This window comes from Macaca thibetana, chromosome 19 (genome assembly GCF_024542745.1).
Source record: "Macaca thibetana thibetana isolate TM-01 chromosome 19, ASM2454274v1, whole genome shotgun sequence".
Classification (NCBI taxonomy): Eukaryota; Metazoa; Chordata; class Mammalia; order Primates; family Cercopithecidae; genus Macaca; species Macaca thibetana.
In genome coordinates this window covers 45,124,812-45,149,785 of record NC_065596.1, presented here as the reverse complement: position 1 = coordinate 45,149,785, position 24,974 = coordinate 45,124,812, and the positions used below count along the sequence as shown (strand labels likewise).

Here is a 24,974-nt window from a genome sequence, read left to right as displayed (position 1 = left end):
TGTGTGTGTGTGTGTGTATGTATATATATACGTATATGTGTATATATATGTATATGCACATATATGTATATGTGTGTGTATATATAGATGTGTGTGTGTACATATACATATATATACCGTCACACAAGACCATACTAAGACTCTATCCTCATTAGCTGTGAAATGCAGAACCAAGTCACTTACAACCGACTTTTGGGTCCTTGCCTAACTCATTTGCAAAATGGAGATGATAAAGCCAACCTCACGGTCTTGGCAATGAGTTTAATTAAGATTACGCTCATAAAAAGCTTCCCACAGTTCTGGGGTTTTCTTCAAGCAGATAAATGGAGCTGGGCTAGGACTGTTTTAATCCAAACACAGACGAGCACAGGAAAATATCAGATGTTCAGCTGTATGCAACATGGCCCACAAGCCTGCACAGACACACCAGAATGCACACATGAAAACATCCACATACTTATATGTAGTCACCCAGTTGTGAATGCGTACACACAAATATGAATATGCAGCATACATCTTGTTTCACACAGAAATGCACATCGTAGACACCCCTAAATCATGTGTGCACACATGATGTATGCAGAGACACACATAAAAATTGGCAAGCATTGAGAAACAGTGGCACACCCTCTCAGGCACACACACACATGTGCATGTGTAGACATAAGTTGGAATGGATACCCATTATCAAACACAAACATACACCCCACAAAGCCTAGTGCACACATAAATTCATGTATCAACAGGGACATACTGAAACATACATGCACATAGACACTACAAGCATGCACCCAGAATGACACACAGACAGTTGTATAAATGAGGAAAACATGGCAAAGGAGAAAGAGAAAAATAGAAAGACAGGATCCAAGACAGACAGGTGGGCAAAGTCCTGTGCAGGGCTCCAGGGCCAACCAGAATAACCTGAGAGTCTAATGCTGGCCTGTCCTTCTGCAGATACTGCCTAACTCAGCACCACGCTCCAGGAGGCCATGAAGGATTAATTTCCTATTCAAAACTCCATGGGGTAAGTCTTGGCTGTGCTGAGGAAGGGATGGGGAAACAGGTTCCCAAAGACTCTGTCCCTTCCCTCCTTCCCAAAGGAAAAGATTTGGGAGCTTTAGACTAGAGAATGTAAAAGCAGGGAAGGTGCTTAGGGAACATCTCATCCATCCGCTTCATCCTACAGATTAAAGAGAACAACTACTATTCATTGAGCACTTACTGCCATGTCCTCATCTGCATTAACACATACACTTCTCCCCTAAATAGCCAAAGAGGTAGGAGCTGTTCTTTGCTCCATAAGGCTCAGAGAAATGAAGTCAGCTGTTCAAGGCCACACAAAAAATAAAGGATAAGGTTAGGATTCCAATCCAGGCCTAAATCATTGTACCATCCGTCCAGAAAGGAAAACTGAGGCCCAGCAAAGAAAAGGGATCTTCCTGGGTTCGCCACTAACTCATTCTGAAAGCCTGTACCCAAGACACTGCCCACTGGGACAAGTCCCTCCCACATGATTTCAGACACCATTCTCTCACTCTATGCTCCAGGGTAATCAACAAGTCCAACATCGATTGACCTCTATGTCCACAAATACGGGAGTTCTCCCAGCCTGTCTCTCCTCACCCCTCCATGGCCAGGTCATGGCAGCCTGCTGACCACTCAGTGCCCTTCCCTGTGCCAACATCACTGAGAAACAAACTCCCCAAATGTCTGTCTCCCACCTTTTTAAGAAACAAGAAGGAAAAGGAGGGGCCAGGCCCAAGTGCAGGCTGGTGACCAGGATTAGCGGGATTGATATCTGCCCAGCTGGTGTTAATCCTCCTTCCCACCTCTTCCCCTCCAAAATCAACAAACAACTTTTCTCTCTTCACCTTGTTCTCTGAACTTTGCTCCCTCCACACAGGTCTCAGAGCTCAGCATCCCAGAACACTTTCAGGAAGATGTCAGTCCTGGGGGTGCCAACCTCACCCACCTCCCCTTGTCCAAAGTTGGTGACCCTGAGGACAGGTGCAACCCTCAAGGGTCCAAACATCAGAGCCTGTCCTGTGGCCATCTGGAGCCCCTCTCAGGATCTGGCTGAGGCTCATCTCAGGCCCACATAGGACCAATCTCAGCACCTGCCTCATGCTCACGTCAGAGCTCACTGGAACCAACCTCAGATCCTATATGGTGCCATTCTTATACCTTCCTGAAGCAGGACACACTTATGCCCTGAATGACACTTGAGACAACACACAGAGCCCTCTTGGCACCAAACATGACTTTAATATTCTTCTGCTGTCAAGTTCAGTGCCAACTTCTTTCCCATCCTCGCGTACACCTGGGGGCAGTCCCAAAGCCAACACGATGCCTCCCCTCCCTGGCCATACCTGAGGCTGATATCAGAACCCGCCAGTGTCATCCCTGTGTCCACTGATGCCAGTCTCAGCACCCATCTCCTGCTAAGCCTGGCCCGCACTTGACTCCCAGGGTGATCTAGGCCAGTCAATGAAGGCGGACGAGGAGAGAGTTCACATCCCAGCTCCCTCACTTACTCCCTGTGTGACCTCACTCAAGAGGGTTTATGGAGTCCAGATCTGCTCATCTTCAAAATGAAGATGATGATGAACCAACCTCATTGTTACAAAGATTCAACCAGGTCATACACACCTAGACTTGATCTTCCCATATACGACCGTGCTCACCAAAGGGTAACTGTCCTGTTTACTAAGGAAGAATTTCCCTGAGGGAAGGACAGGAGGCTACTCATCCCTTCTCCACTCCCACCCACCCCAGGCCCTGCCTCTGTGCCTAACACTGGAGTTTACCCCAATCTCTTCTCTTATTGTTCCCTCTGCCTGCTAATAGTAGTAGCCCCTGACAAAGCAGGAATCACCCTTAAAGGAGATTTAACTCACCCTCAAATATGATCTTCTCTTCCTAAATACACCCTTTCCACTGGCAGGAAAATCAAATCCACAAAGTGGAACTAAGGACGCAGAGGAGGAGAGACGGGAGTTCAGGGCCACTCACGCATGTCCCCTGCCCACGGTCTGTTTTCTGTCCTCTGTAGACCCTTATATAAAATGAGAAACATAAATAACAATAATAATATTCATAGGAATGATACAATCAATCTAGTGGGTTTTCCTAAGGATCTGGGTTGGAAACCAGTGGAGGTCTTTGTAAATTACAACCCTTGGGACACTTGAGTTTTTTCCACCATTTGGGGGTTGTTATTACTATTTCTCCACACCTGGCCAATCCCTCTGCCAACTGATAACTCGAGGCACTCTTCTCCAAGTGTGGGGAAAGTTCCCCTGAAATACGGATCCGGTCTTCCACCCCTTTCCCAACCAGAGATGTGCAGTGGAGGTTCTATGGCACCCATCCTGGCCTCACTCTGAGGTTCCAGTGAGGATTCTGTGCATCAAGAGACGGCTCTGGGCCAAAGCAAAATCGTCAGCCCCTGGGCTTTCTGGGAGGAGCTCCTGGGCTTTCTGGGAGGAGCTGCTGGGCTTGCTACACACTCCTCCTCCCAGAAACTCCACACCCACACCCTGGTCTTCCTAGCCCGAAGTCTCTCAAGTCCATATGTCTGGAATCCCCTTTCCTGAGACCCTTAACCCTGCATCCTCCTCACCAGAAGACCCCCAATGCACAGCCACACTTTTGTCTCACCCTAATAAAACCCAGACCTTTGGATTTCTCTCCCCTGGAACCCCCAAATCTAAAACTTTGAGGTGTATTCTCACTCTCAGAACCCAAATCCAAAGCCCAAGTGCTCCCCTGTGCAAATATTCCAAACTCCTCAGTTCTACAGTTTATCTGTTGCCCCCTCCTAAATCCACAGCCCTAGGGCACCCTTCCTGAAGTACCACAGACTTAGTCGGGAGGCCCCCTCTCTGTTCAACTGCCCTGTGGTCCCCCTCCTCCTCCCTTGTTGGCTGTGTCCCAAGCTAGGCGGGATTCATGGTGGGGGGTGTAGTGGGGAGGTGAAATGAGGTGATTATGTAATCAGCCAAAGTCCACCCCTCTTTTTCAGGCAGTATAAAGGCAAACCACCCCAGCCGTCACCATCGATCATCCCACTGCCACCATGCTGGCCTCAGGGCTGCTCCTGGTGGCCTTGCTGGCCTGCCTGACTGTGATGGTCTTGATGTCTGTCTGGCAGCAGAGGAACAGCAAGGGAAAGCTACCTCCGGGACCCACCCCATTGCCCTTCATTGGAAACTACCTGCAGCTGAACACAGAGCAGATGTGCAACTCCATCATGAAGGTGTCCCAAGGCAGGGAGATGGGTGGCACAGGGTGGGGGCTGCCCAGCTGGCTGGGGCTTTGTGGCGGGGATTGACCACTGTGGACCAGAGTCTCAGGAAAGGGAGTTTTGGAGATTCATCATCAGGGTCGTAGCCAGGAAAGAAAGGATCTTGGGATGTCCAGCTCCCTGACTGTAAGAACCTGGGGATGAAGGATCCCAGTACTTGACATCTCCGTGCTGGGCCCATTCAGAGTGGGGGCTGCTCCCTCTAACCACTCCCACCCACCTCCATCAGATCAGTGAGCGCTATGGCCCGGTGTTCACCATTCACCTGGGGCCCCGGCGGGTGGTGGTGCTGTGCGGATATGATGCCGTCAAGGAGGCTCTGGTGGACCAGGCTGAGGAGTTCAGCGGGCGAGGCGAGCAAGCCACCTTCGACTGGGTCTTCAAAGGCTATGGTGAGGGGGTGCCCAAGAGGGGGAAGGTGGCCAAGAGAACACAATGGTCTCAGTGTCCCCAGCCTTCTCCGTGACTCTCCTGCCCCCTGGAGGCTATGGCAGAGACCCCGGTCTGGTCTTATCTCCCCATCTCCCTTCATTGTGGGCTCTCCCTGTGTATCCCTCAGCTGTCTCCAGCGTCCCTATCCTGATTCCTCCCTGCCTCTTTCTGCCTCCATCTCCTTGTTCTCTCTCACTGGAGTCTCCTCTTTCCCCTCTCTCCATCTCTGAGGACATCCCGGGTTTCTGTTTTCCAACCCTGGTCCTCTGTCTTCATTTGTCTTTTTGTCACTCTCAGCTTCTGTGCTTCTCGGTGTTTCTCCTCTCTCCGCTTCCCTCTCCCACTTCTTCCTCTGTCTTAGGATTTCATGGTATTCAAACTTCCACATCTCCAGCCTCCATCTCCTGGTAACAGTCTCTCTTCCTTCCAGACCCTCTCTGTTTCTGTCTCCGTATTTTTCTCTCTCCTTCAGCTCAGCTTAAGAATCTTTCACCATTTTTATTTCCTCCTCCCAGATCTCCCCATATCTCACATCCCCTCCCTCCATCCTCTTCCTCCATCTCTCTTTCTCTTTCTCTCCCCACTTCCTTCCCTTCCTCCATGGAGTGTCCCCCTATTCCTCTGTTTCTCTGGGCATCTGTCTGTCTGGACTTTCTGCTTCTCTTCTCATTCTCTTATTCTTTCTACCCGGTCAGTCTCTCTCTCTCTCTTTCTCTCTCTCTCTCTCTCTCTCTCTCTCTCTCTCTCTCTCCTCTGACTGAGTTTGCAGCTCTCTTGGGCACTCGCGCTGAATCCATCTGTCTCCCACCCCACTCCCTCTCTGCTCCACCCTTGGGGAGCCCCCTGGAGCTGGTCTGCTCCTGCCCCCACCGCCCCCTGACCTCTATCCACCCCCACGTTCACCTCCCCAGGCGTGGTTTTCAGCAACGGGGAGCGCGCCAAGCAGCTCCGGCGCTTCTCCATCGCCACCTTGCGGGACTTCGGGGTGGGCAAGCGCGGCATCGAGGAGCGCATCCAGGAGGAGGCGGATTTCCTCATCGAGGCCCTCCGGGACACGCATGGTGAGCAGGGAACCCCGAGTGCGGGGACAAGAGCAGGAAAACGCCCAGGGCTAGGGACCCGCGCGTGCTCGTTCTGCCTGGGGATGGGGACTCGGTGGGGAAAGGCCCCCGCACTTCCAGCCCTGGAGTCTGGCGCTGGGAATTTGGCTCAACAGGGCCCTGCCTCCCGGAATTCTGACTCTCCTCAGACCTCTGAGTTGACTCTCTCCCTGACCTTCTTCTCCGGCCACATCTGCAGGCGCCAATATCGATCCCACCTTCTTCCTGAGTCGCACCGTCTCTAATGTCATCAGCTCCATTGTCTTTGGGGACCGCTTTGACTACAAGGACAAAGAGTTCCTGTCTCTGCTGGGCATGATGCTGGCAATCTTCCAGTTCACATCAACCTCCACGGGGCAGGTAACCGGCTGCAGACTGGCCCCTGACGCCCCTACTGCAACCTGTCAACTGCTCCCCTACCTGGAGACAGGTGCCCCAAACTCCCACCCCCCTCCAGACAGTGTGCCCTCAAAATCAGCCCCCAATATTGGACAACTGGGCAGTTGCAACAGAACCCAGGATGGGTGCCCAATACCCAGTTTCCAAGGATACCTGAAAAGCTCAACAGATGCTCCCCAGAACAGAGCCTGCCGGCAGGATGCAAGCCCTCAGCTCAGCTCTCTCACCTGGGCACGTGTTCCCATCCCCAACTTAACCGTAATTTGTAACAGGGGCTCCCTACCCTGTTCTTCTGAATATTTTATCACCTGGACAAGTGACTGCCTCAACCCACCTCCTGCATACCTGAACACCTGGTGCTGCAAAATCCAGCCCATCATAATCATTTCACATCTACACAAATGTCCCAAATTAGCCCACTGGAATATCTGGCCAAGCGCCCTCTACTTCACCCACTTAAATACCTGAAAACCTGAAAACATCAACAGCTGCCCTAACCAACACCCTAAACACATAAATATCTAGACAGATTATTCCCCAGACACCCAAATAAGTGTTCCCCAACACTTTCCAATCACACACCCTACAGAGGTGCCCCCGATGCATCCCACTTGGATAGGTAAACACCTGAACAGGTATCCCCTCCACTTCAACATCTTCACCAGCCCCGCTTTAATACCTGAACACCTGAACAAAAGCCCCCAATCCAGACCCAATAAATATCTGGGTAGTTGTCTCCAACCAAGCCCACTTGAATGCCTAAATACCTAGACAGATGACACTCCCCTCATACCAGCCCCACCTGAGTAACTAAACACTTGAAGAGGTGTCTGCCAACTCAATTCCACTTGAATATCTGAATACCTAGATGTGTGCTCCAATCCAGCCTCATTTAAATACCTGAAACCTAGATATATACCTCAGTTCTTCTCACCTAAATTACTAGACCATGGCCCTGGCACCTAATCCGTGTGAAAACTGAGATATAAGTTCACATTCAACCCCAGTGAAATACCTAAACACCTGGACAGATGCCTTTAACTCAGTTCCTTCCTTGCTATGAAACAAGTCCCATTCCCATCAGCTCCTGGCCCCTGACAACTGTCCTTCCCTTCCCATCCTCTCTCTGCAACCCCAGCTCTATGAGATGTTCTCTTCAGTGATGAAACACCTGCCAGGACCACAGCAACAGGCCTTTAAGGAGCTGCAAGGGCTGGAGGACTTCATAGCCAAGAAGGTGGAGCACAACCAGCGCACGCTGGATCCCAATTCCCCACGGGACTTCATCGACTCCTTTCTCATCCGCATGCAGGAGGTACACCCCAGCAGCCAGTGCGGGGAGGTGCAAAGCCAGGCAGGGGGAAATCAGACTGGGAGTGGGGCGGGCAGACAACACAGGCCCATTCAAATTAGCCCTCATCATAATAATCCTCACAATTGGCCAGGCGCGGTGCCTTACACCTGTAATCCCAGCATTTTGGGAGGCCGAGGCAGGTGGATCACCTGAGGTCAGGAAATCGAGACCAGCTTGGCCAACACGGTGAAACCCCCTCTCTACTAAAAATCCAAAAATTAGCTGCGCATGGTAGCGCCCAGTGGGGCAGAGGTTGCAATGAGCCAAGATCACGGCACTGCACTCCAGCCTGGGTGACAGAATGAGACCCCGTCTCAAAAAAAATTAATTCTTTTAAAAGTAATAAATGAGCTTGCATGGCCATGTGCATGTGCAGTTCCAGCTACTCAGGAGGCTGAGCCTAGAGGATTCCTTGAGCCCAGGAGTTCGAGTCCGGACTGTGCAACTTAGCAACACCAAGTCAGTATAAGAAAAAAAAAAAAATGACAGCTAAGTTGATAATTAAAGGACAGATGGTCAGCAAGGTAAAGAAGCTGAGAAGGAAGAGCATTTTGGGCAAAGCCAGCAGCTAGGGCAAGGGCTGGAAGCTAGAGCGAGTCTGGTAGATCTAGGGTCCCTCTTTCCATTTTTGGTCTGGACCAAAGAGAGGTAGATCCAAAGGAAAAGCCCTAGAAGGGCCCTGAGGGCAAGAGGAGTGAGGTTGGTCTAAAGCCCCCTCTCCCTGCAGGAGGAGAAGAACCCCAACACGGAGTTCTACTTGAAGAACCTGATGATGACCACGCTGAACCTCTTCATTGCAGGCACCGAGACCGTCAGCACCACCCTGCGCTATGGCTTCCTGCTGCTCATGAAGTATCCAGAGGTGGAGGGTAAGGATGGAGGGGGAGGGAAGTGGAGAGCCCCAGACCCTCAAAACTCCACTGACCCTGGTGCAATGTCCCCACCTGTCCCAGATCCCAGGTGGGACATGCTTTGCTGTCCACAGACAGGGCAATATTCAGCTGACAAGCATCAGCTGAGTCTCACTAGTTCATAAAATATTGAAAATCTCTGCAGTGATTGGTCAGTCACTTCTGTCCCAAGCCCACTGAGTGCCTCGCTACCCGCTCCTCCGGATCATCCCCTGAGTTCCTCTCTGTGCTTCCCCTGTGATTCTGGCACAGTCTGGTTAACAGGATTCTACTCCAACAATGAGAATGGCTGAGGTCTGTTATGAATGGTCTACCTCTGTATCATATGTGGAGACATGTCATCCACCCTGTTTTACCTATTCAGACTATCACCCCTGCCCTGAGACCCCTAGATACCTACACATTCCCCCTCCTCCCCAAGCCAAGGTCCATGAGGAGATTGACAGAGTGATCGGCAAGAACCGGCAGCCCAAGTTTGAGGACCGGGTCAAGATGCCCTACATGGAGGCAGTGATCCACGAGATCCAAAGATTTGGAGACGTGATCCCCATGAGCTTGGCCCGCAGGGTCAACAAGGACACCAAGTTTCGGGATTTCTTCCTCCCTAAGGTGCTACCCTCCCCACCCCCCAGACTACAGGGACTTCCAGCCCCTCTCTGTGTCCGCAGCATCTCACCCCCATTAGAAGCTTTCTAGACCCTGTCCCACTCCCTCAATCAGTCCAAAAGGACTTCCCCCACCACCACATCCGTTCCACCTTCCCACTTAGAGACTCCTGAGTTCTGCATCTCCCCAGACTTTTTGTGTCAGGAGAATCAACCCCATGTTCCCAAACTTCCTGTCTTAAGAAACAGGAGCCCCCTTTCCATTAGGCCTTTTGCTTTAGGGACACAAGTCTCAGGTCCCCCAAACACCCTGCCTAGCAGGACATGGACCCCATGTCTCCCAAACTTCCTGTTTCAGAGACATGAACCTATCCCCCAAAGCTCCTTTCTCAGAGGACCCCAACTCCTTCATGCCTGCCACTTCCGCTTATGTAGGGCACCCTAGTTCCCCCTCCAGCCCCTGTGTACTTTCACCAATCCCCCAACCTGCCTCATCACACACACCTTCCTCCTCCCTCCCAGGGCACCGAAGTGTTCCCTATGCTGGGCTCCGTGCTGAGAGACCCCAGGTTCTTCTCCAACCCCCAGGACTTCAATCCCCAGCACTTCTTGGATGAGAAGGGGCAGTTTAAGAAGAGTGACGCTTTTGTGCCCTTTTCCATCGGTAAGAGACTAACTACTGTTTGCCGCCAGGCCACTGCTCACACCAGCAGGCGCCTCCCTCACCCAGCTCCCCTCTGTGCTGTGTAGTCTGGTATTTCTCCAGCTTGGAAGTTCCTGTTAGAATCTACCCTTGAGCCACCAGCTGATACTTCCTTAACTACCAAGCACCCACTACCTGCGCCCAGGTAAAAGGAAAGGAAACATCTTCCCCCGTAGATTTATTTGTCTAGGGTCACACAGCAGATTCTTCGGATCCCTAAAAAGGAGATGAAGGCACAGGAGTCGTATTTGCAAGTGTATGGGGCAGGAAGGAACATCTAAACCTCCCATTGCTATACCTGGCATGGATCACCCCATCTATGATGGATGCGTGACATTATGCCTTTTTCAAAACCCATAGAACTGTACAACACAGATAAACTCTAATATAAACTATGGACTTTGGTTAGTAATAATATATTAATTTTGGTTCACCATTGTTATATCTCTTATAGAAAGAAACTGAGGCTCAGGGAGGATCAGAGTCTCCTCTGAAAGTCTCTCAGGCCATAATATTCCACCTCTCCTCCCTGGGAGAGCCGCAGCTGGAGGTCGGTAGTGGGGCGAGGCTGCACTGAGAGTGGGCTTCACCTCCACCCCTCCCGCCTCTCCTCCTCAGGAAAGCGGAACTGTTTCGGAGAAGGCCTGGCCAGAATGGAGCTCTTTCTCTTCTTCACCACCATCATGCAGAACTTCCGCTTCAAGTCCCCCCAGTCGCCCAAGGACATCGACGTGTCCCCCAAACACGTGGGCTTTGCCACGATCCCACGAAACTACACCATGAGCTTCCTGCCCCGCTGAGTGAGGGCTGCGCTGGTGCAGGTCTGGTGGGCGGGGCCGTGGAAAGGGCGGGGCTAGGGGCGGGGCTCGTGGGAGGGGCAGGGCTAAGAATGGGGACGGGATGGGGGAAAGGCCGCGAGGTGGTTAGAGGGAAGAGAAGAAACAGAAGGGGCTTAGTTGACCTTGATAAGGTGCTTCCGAGCTAGGATGAGAGGAAGGGAAACCTTACATTATGCTACGAAGAGTAGTAATAATAGCAGCTCTTATTTCCTGAACCAGTACCCCCGTGTCAGCTTTGTACAAAAAGCGTTTGTTCACAAAGCGTTGCACGCTCACCTCACTTAATTGCCACAAACCTCTGCGAAGGGGAAAAGCGTTCATGCCCATTTTACACGTGACAAAGCTGAGACTTAGAAAGTTGTCTATCTGATGTCTCACAAAACATGTGCCCAGAAAATCTTTGAACACAGATCTGTGCCCATAGCCCTCTAGAAAGATTCTTAAAAAGCACCCCTTCCTCACGTAAAACAGCTTAGTATAGCATCACATGGCCTGAACATCCCTGTCCTGGGGCTTTTTCCAGAGACCTAGTGAGTGGCTGTCCTGCCTTCACTGCCCACATGCCCACACTCTCACCTACTCAACATGCTTTGAATTCCAGGGTGTAATCTGTGCTCACTACCAGGTAAGGCCGCTGTGGCCCATTCAGAGTCAGTCCGGGGACACAACGAGACATGAATGGACATACAGAGTCAGTCTATTAACAAATATTTTGCAGAGCAGAAGTTTTTAATTTTAATGATGTTCCATCAGTATATCCCTTAAGGAAGAAGTTGAAGGAGAGAACCACTTACAGAGAAAGATGAGAGAACTCTGGATCAGGACATACCATATGCATGTGTGTGATCATGTGCAGGTGTGCATGTGACCGCATATTCTCCTCCATGTATGCATGAAACACATTCCACTATGGGTTTCTGAAGGTGGGGCTCTCCGGATGGATCTGGTGTCTGTTGTAAGACCCAGCTAAGAGTTTCACAACCACTGCCCACTCTCAAAGAAGTTAGTGTATGGCCCCCTTAGAAGCTTCCTTACAGCCTTCATGAAAATTAACTCCAAGTTTATTATAGACCTAAATGAAAAATGAGTATCTATAAAACTTCCAGAAGATAATGTAGGAGAAAATCTAGATGCCCTCAAGTTTGGTGATGACTTATTAGATACAACACCAAAAGAACAATGCTTGAAAGAAGCACTTGATAACTTCTGTGTCATTGAAATTAAAAACTTCTTCTCTGAAAAAGAATTGTCAAGAGAATGACAATACAAGCTACAGACTGGGAGAACATATTTGCAGGGGACATACCTGATAAGGGACTTACATTCAAAATACACAAAGAACTGTTAAAACTCAACAATAGAAAACAACCCAATTAAAAAATGGGCAAATGATCTGAGCAGACACTTCGCCAAAGAAAATATACACATAACAAATAAATATAAGGAAAGATGCTCCATATCACATGTCAGTAGCCATTTCAAATTGAAACAATAATGATGTTCCACTACCCACCTATTAGAATGGCTAAAGTCCAAAACTGACAACACCAAATGCTGACAAGTAGGTGGCTCAACAGGAACTGTCATTCATTGATGGTGGGAATGCAAAATGGCACAGCTACTTTGGAAGATAAATTGGCGGCTTCTTGCAAAGCTAAACATATTCTTACCATGTGTTACAGCAATCATGCTCTTCGGTATTAACCCCAAATAAGTTGAAAACAGCCACACAAAAACTTCTGCACAGATGTTTATAGTAGCTTTACTCCTAATTGCCAAATCTTGTAATCAACCAAGATGTTCTTCAACAAGTGAATGGATAAATGAACTGTGATACACTCATACAATGAAATATGGCAGGGCATGATCACTCACACCTGTAATTATAGCACTATGAGAGGCTGAGGAGGGCAGATCACTTGAGGTCAGGAATTCGAGACCAGCCTGGCCGACATGGTGAAACCCCATCTCTACCAAAAATACAAAAATTAGCCAGGAACGGTGGCATGCACCTGCAGTTCCAGCTACTTGGGAGGCTGAGGTGGGAGAATTGCCTGAACACATGAGGCAGAGCTTACAGTGAGCTGAGATGGAGCCACTGCACTGCAGCCTGGGAGACACAGTGAAATTTTGTCTCAAAAAAAAAAAAAAAAAAAAAAAAAAAAAAAAAAAAGAAGAAGAGGAAAAAAGAAAAGAAATATGATTCAGCAATAAAAAGAAATCAGACCACAGAAAGACATGGAAGAACCTGAAATGTGTGTAGCTAAGTGAAAGAAGCCCCTCTGAAAAGGCCACATACTATATGATTCCAACTATATGACAGTCTGGAGAAATGAAACTGTGAAGACAGTACAAAGATAGTAGTTGCCAGGAGTTTAGGGAGGAGGGAGGTGTTTGTTCTTCCCTTTGGGGTGACGAGTTCTTCCAGGCCCCAGGCAGGAAGAGAGATGCTGTCCAGGAGCCAAGGCCTTAGCAATCTACCCGGTGCTCTAGTCTATGGCAACTGAGCTGGCACCTCAAATCAATCCGTGTGATACATCATATCAACAGAATGAAGAAGAGAAACCATATGATCATCTCAATTGATGCTGAAAATGCATTTGATGGAATTCAACATCCCTTCATAATAAAAGGCCTCAAAAAACTAGGTATAGCAGGAACATAGCTCAACATAATAAAAGCCATGAATGACAGACCCACAGCTAGTATCGTATTGAATGGGGAATAACTGAAAGTCTTCCTCTAAGATCTGGAACATGACAAAGATGCCCACTTTCATCACTGTTATTCGACATAGTACCAGAAGTCCTAGCTAGAGCAATTAGACAAGAGAAGGAAAAAAAAGGGCATCCAAATTGGAAAGGAAGAAGTCAAATTATCCTTGTCTGTAGATGATATGATCCTCTATTTGGAAAAACCTAAAGGCTCCACAAAAAGACTATTAGAACTGATAAACAAATTCAGTAAAATTGCAGAATACAAAATCAACATACAAAAATCAGTAGCATTTCTATCTGCCAAAAGCAAACAATTTGAAAAAGAAATTTTTAAAAATCCAGCCTGAGCACCATGTCAAAACCCCATCTCTACTAAAAATATTTTAAAAATTAGCTGGACCTAGTGGTGTGCACCTGTAATCCCAGCAACCTGGGAGGCCAAAGTAGGAGAATCTTTTCAGCCCAGGAGGTCTAGGATGCAGTGAGCCAACGTCACATCACTGCACTCCAGCTCTACATGACAGAGCAAGACCTTATCTCAGAAAAAGGTAATCCCATTTACAATAGCTACAATACAATGAAATACCTAGGAATTAACCCAAGAAGTAAAGGATCTCTATAATGAAAACAGTAAAACACTGATAAAAGAAATTGAAGAGGACACCAAAAATTGAAAAAATATTTTGTGTTGATGGATTGGAAGCAGCAATATTGTCAAAATGTTCATACTACTTAAAGTAATTTACAGATTCAATGTAGTTCCTATCAAAATATGAATGACATTCTTCATAGAAAACAGAAAAAGCAATTCTAAATTTAAACAGAACCACAAAAGATCTAGAGTAGCCAAAGCTACCCTAAGCAAAAAGAACAAAATTGGAGGAATCACATTATCTGACTTCAAATCATATTATAGAGCTATAGTAACCAAAACAGCAAGATACTAGCATAATAAGTTATGTAGACCAATGGAACATAATAGAGAGCCCAAAAACAACTTCATACATCTACAGTGAACTCATTTTCAACAAAGGTGCCAAGAATATTCATACATTGGGGAAATAACATTCCCTTCAATAAACGATGCCAAGAAAACTGGACATCCATATGCAGAAGAATAAATCTAGACCCCTATTTTTGACATACGCAAAAATCAAACCAAAATGGATCATAGACTTAAATCTATGATCTCAAACATGAAACTACTAAAAGAAAATATTGAGAAAGCTCTCTAGGACCCTGTGCTGGGCAAAGATTTCTCGAGTAATACCCAACAAGCACAGGCAACCAAAGCAAAAACAGACAAATGGGATCACATCAAGTTAAAAAGCTTCTGCACAGCAAAGGAAACAATCAACTAAGAGACAACCTACAGAATGGGAGAAAATATCTGCAAGTTATCCATCTGACAAAGAGTTATTGACAAAAATATATAAGAAGTTCAAACAACTCAATAGGAAAAAATCTAATAATCCAATTTAAAAATGGGTACAAGATCTGAATAGACATTTCTCAAAAGACATACTAATGACAAACAGGTTATTTGAGAAAGGGCTTGTATTAATCTGTTCTCACACTGCTATAAAGAAATACCTGATGGCACGGTGGCTCATGCCTGTAATCCCAGCACTGTGGGAGGCCAAAGTGGGCAGATCACCTGAGGTCAGGAGTTCGAGACCAGCCTGGCCAACATGGTGAAACCTTGTCTCGACTAAAAATACAAAAAAATTAGCCAAGTGTGGTGGTAGGCGCCTGTAGTCTCAGCTATTTGGGAGGCTGAGGCAGGAGAATTACTTGGACCTGGGAGGCGGAGGTTGCAGTGAGCCGAGATCGCACCGCTGCACTCCGGCCTGAGAGACAGAGTGAGACTCCATCTCAAACAAAAGAAAAGAGATACCTGAGACTTGTATTAATCCGTTCTCACACTGCTATAAAGAAATACCTGAGACTGGGTAATTTATAAAGAAAAGAGTTTTAATTGGCTTACAATTTTGTAGGCGGTACAGGAAGCATTCTGGGGAGGCCTCAAGAAACTGCCAATCATGGCAGAAAGCAAAGGGGGAGTGAGGCATCTTAGACGGCGGGAGCAGGAGCAAGAGAGAGTGAGGAGGGAAGTGCTGTACATGTTTAAACAACCAAATCTCATGAGAACTCACTCACTATCACAAGAACAGCACCAAGAGGACAGTATGAAACCATTCATGAGAAATCCAGCCACCCTCCACCAGAGCCCACCTCCAACATTGGGAGCTACGATTCAACATGAGATTTGGTGGGGACACAGATCCAAACCATATCAGTGCTCATCATAATTATCATCAGAGAAATGCAAATCAAAGCTACAATGAGATGTCATCTCACCCTAGTTAAAATGGCTTTTATCCAAAAGACAGGCAATAACAAATGCTGGCAAGAATATGGATAACAGGGAACTCTCATACATATCTGTTGGTGGAAATGTAAATCAGTACAACCACTATGGAGAACAGTTCGGAGGTTCCCCATAAAACTAAAAATAAAATTACCATATGATCCAGCAACCCCGGTGTATACGTCCATATTACCACATGATCCAGCAATACCACTGTATATATCCAAAGAAAAGAAATCAGTATGTCCAAGATATATCCACATTCCCATGTTTACTGCAGCACTATTCACAGTAGACAAGATTTGGAAATAACCTGAGTGTCCATCAACAGATGAATGGATAAAGAAAATCTGGTACATTCACACAGGGGAGTATTATTCAGTCATAAAAAAGAATGAGATCCTGCGTTTACAACACAGATGCAACTGGAGGACATTATGTTAAGTGAAACAAGCCAAGCACAGGAAGACAAATGTCGCATGTTCTCACTCCTACGGGGGAGCTAAAAAAAAAAATTGAACTCATGGAGGTAGAGAGTACAACGATGGTTAGCAGAAGCTGAAAAGGGTAGTGGAGAAGGGAGGATAAAAAGGAGATGGTTAATGGGTACAAAAATACAGTTAGGTAGAAAGAATAAAATCTAGTGTTTGGTAGCACAATAGGGTGAATGTAGTTAACAATGATTTATAGTATATTTCAACATAACTGAGAGTGGAATTGAAATGTTCCTAAAACCAAGAAATGATAAATGCCTGAAGTTATGGATATCCCAATTTCTTTGATTCGATCATTACACATTGTGTGTATGTATCGAAATATCATATGTACTCCATAAACAGTACAAGTTTTATGAAAGAAAAAGAAAAGATTGGCCAGGGTGCAGTGGCTCACACCTGTAATCCCAGCACTTTGGGAGGCCAAGGCAGGCAGAACCACTTCAGCCCTGGAGTTCAAGACCAGTCTTGGCAATATGGTGAAACCCTGTCTTTATAAAAAATACAAAAAGTAGCTGGGCATGGTGATGTGCACCTGTAGGCCCAGCTACTTGGGAGGCTGAGGTTGGAGGATGGCTTGAACCTGGAAGGACAAGGCTGCAGTGAGCTGTGATCATGCCACTGCACTCCAGCCTAAATGACTGAGCGAGACTCTGTCTTAAAAAAAAAAAAAAAAAAGAGGGGAAGGGAAGGGAAGGGAAGGGAAGGAGGGAGGAAGGGAAGGAAGGAAAATATTCATCAACATGATACAGCAATGTTTAGTGGGTTTTACTGTGTAGGTCTTACACTAAATGGAAGCCAAATGCAATGCTAGGTATGGCATTTTTTGTGTTATTGCTTATGGCATTTTTATTTTAATTTCCAAATAAAGAAGTGTGATCGATTTTTCCATTTTAAAAATCTTTGTCTACCCCAAGTTCACAAAGATTTTCTCCCATGCTTTCTTTTGAAGAATTCATAGTTACAGCTTTAACTTTTAAGTCCGAGTCATTATGAGTAAATTTTTAAATATAGTGTGAAATAAGAGCAAAAGCATATTTTTTCCTTAAGGAAATTCAGTTATTCCAACACTTTCGTTGACTTTCCTTTCTCCCATTGAATAGCTTTGGCACCTTAATCAAAAATCAGTTGATTATATAAGTGTCCATCTCTAGACCTTCTTTTCTATTTCATTGATCAGTATATGCCTACATGACTTTATTGAAAAATAAGGTGAGCCCTCTGAGTTTGTTACTCTTTTATAATTACTTTGACTAGTAGTTGTAAAAGATACACATCTTAGAATCTTATTTTATTTTATTTTATTTTATTTTAGAGACAGAATCTCGCTCTGTCACCAAGGCTGGAGTGCAGTGGCGCGAACTCAGCTCACTGCAACCTCTGCCTCTGGGGTTCAAGTGATTCTCCTGCCTCAGCCTCCCGAGTAGCTGGAATTACAGGCACTTGCCACCATGCCCAACTAATTTTTGTGTTTTTAGTAGAGACAGGGTTTCACCATCTTGGCCAGGCTGGTCTCAAGCTCCTGACCTCAGGTGATCTGCCCACCTTGGTATCCCAAAGTGCTGGGATTACAGGTGTGAGACACCGCGCCCGGCCACATCTTAGAATTTTAAAATCAGCTTATTAGCTTATATCAAAACAAAAAAAGCCCTGCTGAAATTTTGATTGGGATTACAAATAATCTATTGATCAATTTCAGAAGAACTGACATCTTAACAATATTAAGTCTTCCCATTCATGGCCATGGTATATCTCTTTATTTAGATATTTAATTTCTCTCATCAATGATTTGTAGTTATGCTACTGCACAACTTTTATTAATTTTATCTTTAAGTAGTTTATGTTTTCAATGGTATTATAATAAAAGGCTTTCAATATCTCTTAAAATCTTAAATCCTGGCCATGCGCAGTGACTCATACCTGTAATCCCAACACTTTGGGAGGCCAAGGTGGGTAGATCGCTTGAGCTCAGAAGTTCGAGACTAGCCTGGACAACTTGGTAAAATACAGAAATACAAGAAAATTAGCTGGGTGTAGTAGTGCACACCTATGGTCCCAGCGACTCGGGAGGATGAGGTGGGAGGATGAGGTGGGAGGATCGCTTGAGCCTGGCAGGCAGAGGCTACAGTGAGCTGAGATTGTGCCACTGCACTCGAGCCTGAGTGACAGAGAGAGACCATGTTTAAAAAAATAAACAAATGAAAATATCTTAAATCCAGAGCCATACAGAGTTTTGTAATAAAAGATTCTTCTGTATTCACATTTAAGAACTACATTCTCCAATGGCTACAAATTTCTATTCTAAGAAGCTATCATTTCTTTTTTTTTTTTTTTTTTTTTTTTTTTTTTTTGAGATGGAGTCTCGCTCTGTCGCCCAGGCTGGAGCGCAGTGGCCAGATCTCAGCTCACTGCAAGCTCCGCCTCCCGGGTTCCTACCATTCTCCTGCCTCAGCCTCCCGAGTAGCTGGGACCACAGGCGCCGCCACCTCGCCCGGCTAATTTTTTGTGTTTTTAGTAGAGACGGGGTTTCGCCGTGTTAGCCAGGATGGTCTCGATCTCCTGACCTTGTGATCCGCCCGTCTCGGCCTCCCAAAGTGCTGGGATTACAGGCTTGAGCCACCGCGCCCGGCCAGAAGCTATCATTTCTTTTGATACCTATTGATCATGATGGGGAATGAAAATGGGTCCAGTGTGGTCTTGTCAATCCAGGAATTTTTCAGAGGAAGGATTTAATATTGGTTGAATGCCCAAAAATCCAGCTTACATGGGAGGAACAAAGGGAGTTTGGTTTAATCATCATAATCCCAAAACTAGCACAGAAAGCGGGTATGGCCTCAGACATCACCCAAGGTGCTGAAAGGAATCGCCTCCCAGCCACAACACACCTGCTCTTTCCTCTCCAAACCACTAATGCCCATCCCAACTCCAGATTTTTGAAAGGGTCAACTCCCACTTTTCAAAATCCTGTTTAAAGGATACTTCTGGCTGGGCATGGTGACTCACGCCTGTAATCCTAGCACTTTGGGAAGCCAAAGAGGGTGGATCACTTGAGGTCAGGATCAGCCTTGGCCAATATGGTGAACCTCTATCTCTACTAAAATACAGGAGTTTGAGACTAGCCTGGGCCTCAAGCCTTAAGCAATCCTCCCACCTCAGCCTCCCAAATTGCTGGGATTACAGGTGCGAGCCACCGTGCCCAACCTGCACTCTTAATTTATAGAAAGAGATAAGATAAATGAACTTGTATTAGAGAATCATTCAGAAATAAGTATTTCTATGCCATATGGTTCAAGGCAATATATTAAACATCTTCTAATTGCATTATAAAATTACTAAATATAACTATTCAAGGTGATTATGAAAATATGATTATTCTAAAAGGCTACACTTTTTAAAATACTTACAGATAAAATTATTGTAAAAATTAGGATTAGGGAGGAATTTCTGTTGTTTTATGTGTGTGTGGGTGTTTTGTTTTGTTTTGTTTGTTTTTGTTTTGCTATATCTGTAATGTTTTTAAAAAGTGATTTCTCCCCTAATTTTGAGCTGTGCAATTAATGTTTTGTTTGTTTGTTTGAGACGGAGTCTTGCTGTCTCACCCAGGCTGGAGTGCAGTGGAGTGATCTCAGTTCACTGCCTCCATCTGCTGGGTTCAAGCGATTCTCCTGCCTCAGCCTCCTGAACAGCTGGGGTTACAGGCATGTGCTAACAAGCCCAGCTAATTTTTTGTGTGTGTATTTTTAGTAGAGATGGGGTTTCACTATGTTGGCCAGGCTGGTCTTGAACCCCTGACCTCTGGTGATCTGCCCCTCCTCGGCCTCCCAGAGTTGTGGGACTACAGGCGTGAGCCACCGCGCCTGGCCTAAAATCTTAAAAATAATAAAAGAAATGTTTAAATGCTATTTGTGACATTAATTGAAATCCGATCAGAGCCTGTGATGTAAGATACAAATACAACCTGCTCCACTCCTAAAAATAACAAGAAAGTAATACTACTAATAACTAGCAACCCTCGTGAGTGCTTATGTAGCAGGATTTGGAGTTCTGGCCTAGTTTTGCCGAAACTCCTTATTTAATCCTAGGCCGTCTGTGAACAACAGTTTCCTGTTTTGTGATCTGGGGGGTGGTAATAATTACTGCCCTCTCCATCAAAAATGAGATCAGATCACACAGGGTGTGAAGAATTATCAGTGGCCACAGGGAAAACAACAGTTAACATGAGCTGAATGCCTACTATGTGTCACACACTGTTTTAAGCAATTTATACTTTTCTTTTTTTTTTTTTTTTTGAGATGGAGTCTAGCTCTGTCACCTAGGCTGGAGTGCAGTGACACAATCTTGGCTCACTGTAACCTCTCTGCCTCCTAGGTTCATTTAGAAAATTGTCATTTGTCCATGTGACAGTTGATAATTATTCACATTTCATATGGGCAACCTGCCAGACAGGAGAAAGTACTTCCCATGTTTAAAGACATTTATTGGCCGGGCGCGGTGGCTCAAGCCTGTAATCCCAGCACTGTGGGAGGCTGAGATGGGCGGATCACGAGGTCAGGAGATCGAGACCATCCTGGCTAACACGGTGAAACCCCGTCTCTACTAAAAAATACAAAAAACTAGCCGGGCGCGGTGGCGGGCGCCTGTAGTCCCAGCTACTCCGGAGGCTGAGGCAGGAGAATGGCGTGAACCCGGGAGGCGGAGCTTGCAGTGAGCTGAAATCTGGCCACTGCACTCCAGCCTGGGTGACAGAGCGAGACTCCGTCTCAAAAAAAAAAAAAAAAAAAAGACATTTATTATCTTGTTTTGCTACCACAAAAGTTCAAAAAAAAAAAATTAAAACGAACAATGGACCAGGATACTGTAGTAAAGCATTTCAAAAATTATTAAATCAGTGGAAAATTACACACACAACAGGAATTCCTTATAATTCCCAAGGACAGGCCATAATTAAGAGAACTAATAGAACACTCAAAGCTCAATTGGTTAAAAAAAAAAAAAAAAAAAAAGGAAAAGACAGTAAAGAGTGTAACGCTCCCCAGATGCAACTTAATCTAGCACACTATACTTTAAATTTTTTACACATTTATAGAAATCAGACCACTACCTCTGTAGAACAACAACTTAATGGTAAAAGGAACAGCCCACATGAAGAAAAACTGATTTGGTAAAAAGATAATAAAAATAAAACATGGGAAATAGGGAAGGTGATAACGTGGGGGAGAGGTTTTGCTTGTATTTCTCCAGGAAAAAAACCAGCTTCCAGTTTAGGTATCTATAACTTAGAGATAATGCTGTCATCCACCAAGAAAGCAGAGCTGCCAACTTGGGCACAATTAAAGAAGCTGACACAGTTGGCTGAAAAAAGCCTAGAAAACACAAAGGTGACACAAACTCCAGAGAATATGCTGCTTGCAGCTTTGATGATTGTATCAATGGTGGTAAGTCTTCCCATGTCTGCAGGAGCAGCTGCAGCTAATTATACCCACTGGGCCTATGTGCCTTTCCCGCCCTTCATTCGGGCAGTCACATGGATGGATAATCCTATTGAAGTATATGTTAATAATAGTGCATGCGTACCTGGCCCCACAGATGACCGTTGCTCTGCCCATCCTGAAGAAGAAGAAATGATGATAAATATTTCCATTGGGTATCATTATCCTCCTATTTGCTTAGGGAAGGCACCAGGATGTTTAATGCCTACAAGCCAAAAGGTTGGTAAAAGTACCTACTGTCAGTGCCACCAGTAGATTTACTTATCACATGGTAAGTGGAATGTCACTCGGGCCACAAATAAATGATTTATAGGACCCTTCTTATCAAAGATCATTAAAACCTAGGCTTAAGGGGAAGCCTTGCCCCAAGGAAATTCCCGAAGAACCAAAAAGCCCAGAAGTCTCAGTTTGGGAAGAATATGTGGCTGACACTGCGGTGGTACTACAAAACAATGAACTCGGAACTAGTAGAGACTGGGCCCCTCGAGGCCAATTATATCATAATTGTATGGGCCAGACTCACTCATATTCACAGGCCCCAGCCATCTTGCCCATTAATCCGGCCTATGATAGTGATTTAACTGAAACACTGAACCAGATTTATAGAAGGTTAGAATCACCCTATCCATGGAAATGGGGTGAAAAGGGAATTTCATCACCTCGACCAAAGTTAGTTAGTCCTGTTACTGGTCCTGAACATCCAGAATTACGGAAGTTTACTGCGGCCTTGCACCACATTAGAATTTGGTCTGGAAATCAAGCCACAGGAACAAGAGATTATAAGCCATATTATACTATCAACCTAAATTCCAGTCTGAAAATTTCTTTGCAAAGTTGTATAAAACCCCCTTATATGCTAGTTGTAGGAAACATAGTTATCAAACCAGATTCCCAAACTATAACCTGTGAAAATTGTAGATTTTTTCCTTGCATTGATTCGACTTTTAATTGGCAGCACCATATTCTACTAGTGAGAGCAAGAGAGGACGTGTGGATCCTGTGTCCATGGACCAACCGTGGGAGGCCTCGCCATTCATCCATATTTTAATGGAAGTATTATAAAGGAATTCTAACTTGATCCAAAAGATTCATTTTTACTTTGATTTCAGTGATTATGGGCCTTATTGCAGTCACAGCTATTGCTGCGGGTGCTGGAATTGCTTTACAATCCTCTGTTCAAACTGCAAAATCTGTCCATGATTGGCCAAAGAATTTCTCAAAATTGTGAAAATCTGAGACCCAAATAGATCAAAAATTGGCAAACCAAATTAATGATCTTAGACAAACTGTCATTTGGATGAGAGATAGGCTCATGAGCTTGGAACATCATTTTCAGTTACAGTGTGACTGGAATACGTCAGATTTTTGTATTACACCCCAAGCCTATAATGAGTCTGAGCATTACCGGGACATGGTTAGACACCACCTACAAGGAAAAGATAATCTTACTTTAGACTTTTCAAAATTAAAAGAACACATTTTTGAGGCATCAAAAGCCCATTTAAATGTGGTGCCAGGAACTGAGGCAATCGTGAATGCTGCTGATGGCCTCGCCAATCTTAACCCGGTCAGTTGGGTTAAAATCATTAGAAGTTCCACTATTGTAAATTTCATAGTAATCCTTGTATGCCTGTTTTGTCTGTTGTTAGTCTACAGGTGTATCCAGCAGCTCCGAAGAGACAGTGACCAGCGAGAAAGGGCCATAACGACGATGGCGGTTTTGTCAAAAAGAAAAGGGGGATATGTAGGGAAAAGAGAGATCAGACTGTTACTGTGTCTATGTAGAAACGGAAGACATAAGAAATTCCATTTTGATCTGTACTAAGAAAATTGTTTTGCCTTGAGATGCTGTTGATCTGTAACTTTAACTCCAACCCTGTGCTCACAGAAACACGTGCTGTATGGAATCAAGGTTTAAGGGATCTAGGACTGTGCAGGATGTGCCTTGTTAACAATATGTTTACAGGCAGTATGCTTGGTAAAAGTCATCGCCATTCTCCATTCTCGATTAACCAGGGCACAATGCACTACGGAAAGCCGCAGGGACCTCTGCCCAAGAAAGCCGGGTATTGTCCAAGGTTCCCCCTACTGAGACAGCCTGAGATATGGCCTCATGGGAAGGGAAAGACCTGACCGTCCCCCAGCCTGACACACTTGAAGGGTTTGTGCTGAGGAAGCCTCTTGCGGTTGAGATAAGAGGAAGGCCTCTGACTCCTGCATATCCCTGGGAACAGAATGTCTCGGTGTAAAACCTGATCATACATTCATTCTATTCTGAGATAGGAGAAAACCGCCCTGTGGCTGGAGGCGAGATATGCTGGCGGCAATGCTGCTCGGTTACTCTTTGCTACACTGAGACGTCTGGATGGAGAGAAGCATAAACCTGGCTTAGGCACACATCCGGGCACAGTACCTTCCCTTGAATTTATATGTAACCCAGATTCCTTTGCTCACATGTTTTCCTGCTGACCTTTTCCCCACTATCACCCTGTTCTGTTGCCGCATTCCATTAGCCGAGATAGTGAAAATAGTAATCAATAAATACTGAGGGAACTCAAGAGACTGGGGCCGGTGCGGGTCCTCCGTATGCTGAGTGCCAGTCCCCTGGGCCCACTGTTCTTTCTCTATACTTTGTCTCTGTGCCTTATTTCTTTTCTCTGCCTCTCGTCCCGCCTGACGAAAAATACCCACAGGTGTGGAGGGGCTGGCCCCCGTCAGAGACAAGCCTGGGCAACATGGTGAAACCCCGTCTCTAAAACAAAATAAAAAAATTAGCTGGGCATGGTGGCGCACACCTATAGTCCCAGCTACTTGGGAGGCGGAGGCTGGAGAATCGCTTGAACCCGGGAGGCGGAGGTTGCAGTGAGCCGGGATCGGGCCACTGCACTCCAGCCTGGGCAACACAGCGAGACTCCGTCATAAAAAAAAAAAAAAAAAAAAAAAAGGAAAAATTAAAAAAAAGAATTAGCCAGGGTAGAGCTTGGGGAGGTGGAATAGCAGACAGAGCTGTGTGTGGGGGCCAGGCTGTGTGGGAGAGGTAGGGTTCCCTGGCAGGTGTGTGGCTGGGGCTCTGGGAAGACTGTTAGCTGGGTTCTGGAGCCGGAGGTGGACGTATGCAGTGGTGGACACGGTCGGAACAAGGCAAGACCAAGTGGGTGGAGGTGGGGAACGGTGGCTGACACCTGTAACCCCAGCACTTTGGGAGGCCGAGGTGAGAGGATTGCTTGAGCCCAGGAGTTGGAGACCCACCA

The 24,974-nt window shown here is 45.9% G+C and overlaps 2 protein-coding genes and 1 long non-coding RNA gene across 6 annotated transcripts in view; 1 reads left to right on the top strand and 2 right to left on the bottom strand.

Moving 5' to 3' along the window:
* Window positions 1–24,974, bottom strand: part of LOC126942094 (cytochrome P450 2G1-like) — an 84,229-nt gene that overhangs the window by 39,122 nt on the left and 20,133 nt on the right. The window lies entirely within an intron of this gene.
* LOC126942157 (uncharacterized) overlaps window positions 1,331–24,974 on the bottom strand; it is a 48,966-nt gene continuing 25,322 nt past the window's right edge. The window contains exon 2 of the long non-coding RNA XR_007721509.1: window positions 1,331–2,323. This is a non-coding gene — a long non-coding RNA (uncharacterized LOC126942157). The remainder of the gene's footprint in view (window positions 2,324–24,974) is intronic.
* The window catches only part of LOC126942026 (cytochrome P450 2A6), a 60,937-nt gene continuing 39,503 nt past the window's right edge, over window positions 3,541–24,974 (top strand). Inside the window, exons 1-9 of one of the 3 annotated variants that reach the window (XM_050769075.1) lie at window positions 3,541–4,261; window positions 4,539–4,701; window positions 5,653–5,802; window positions 6,041–6,201; window positions 7,379–7,555; window positions 8,322–8,463; window positions 8,927–9,114; window positions 9,633–9,774; window positions 10,432–12,850. In XM_050769075.1, coding sequence (XP_050625032.1) covers window positions 4,082–4,261; window positions 4,539–4,701; window positions 5,653–5,802; window positions 6,041–6,201; window positions 7,379–7,555; window positions 8,322–8,463; window positions 8,927–9,114; window positions 9,633–9,774; window positions 10,432–10,613 — 1,485 coding nt within the window. In that variant the 5' untranslated portion in view covers window positions 3,541–4,081 and the 3' untranslated portion in view covers window positions 10,614–12,850. Of the gene's footprint in view, window positions 4,262–4,538; window positions 4,702–5,652; window positions 5,803–6,040; window positions 6,202–7,378; window positions 7,556–8,321; window positions 8,464–8,926; window positions 9,263–9,632; window positions 9,775–10,431; window positions 12,851–24,974 lie in introns of those variants that run through there. The other 2 variants (XR_007721484.1, XM_050769074.1) reach the window with 2 other exon arrangements.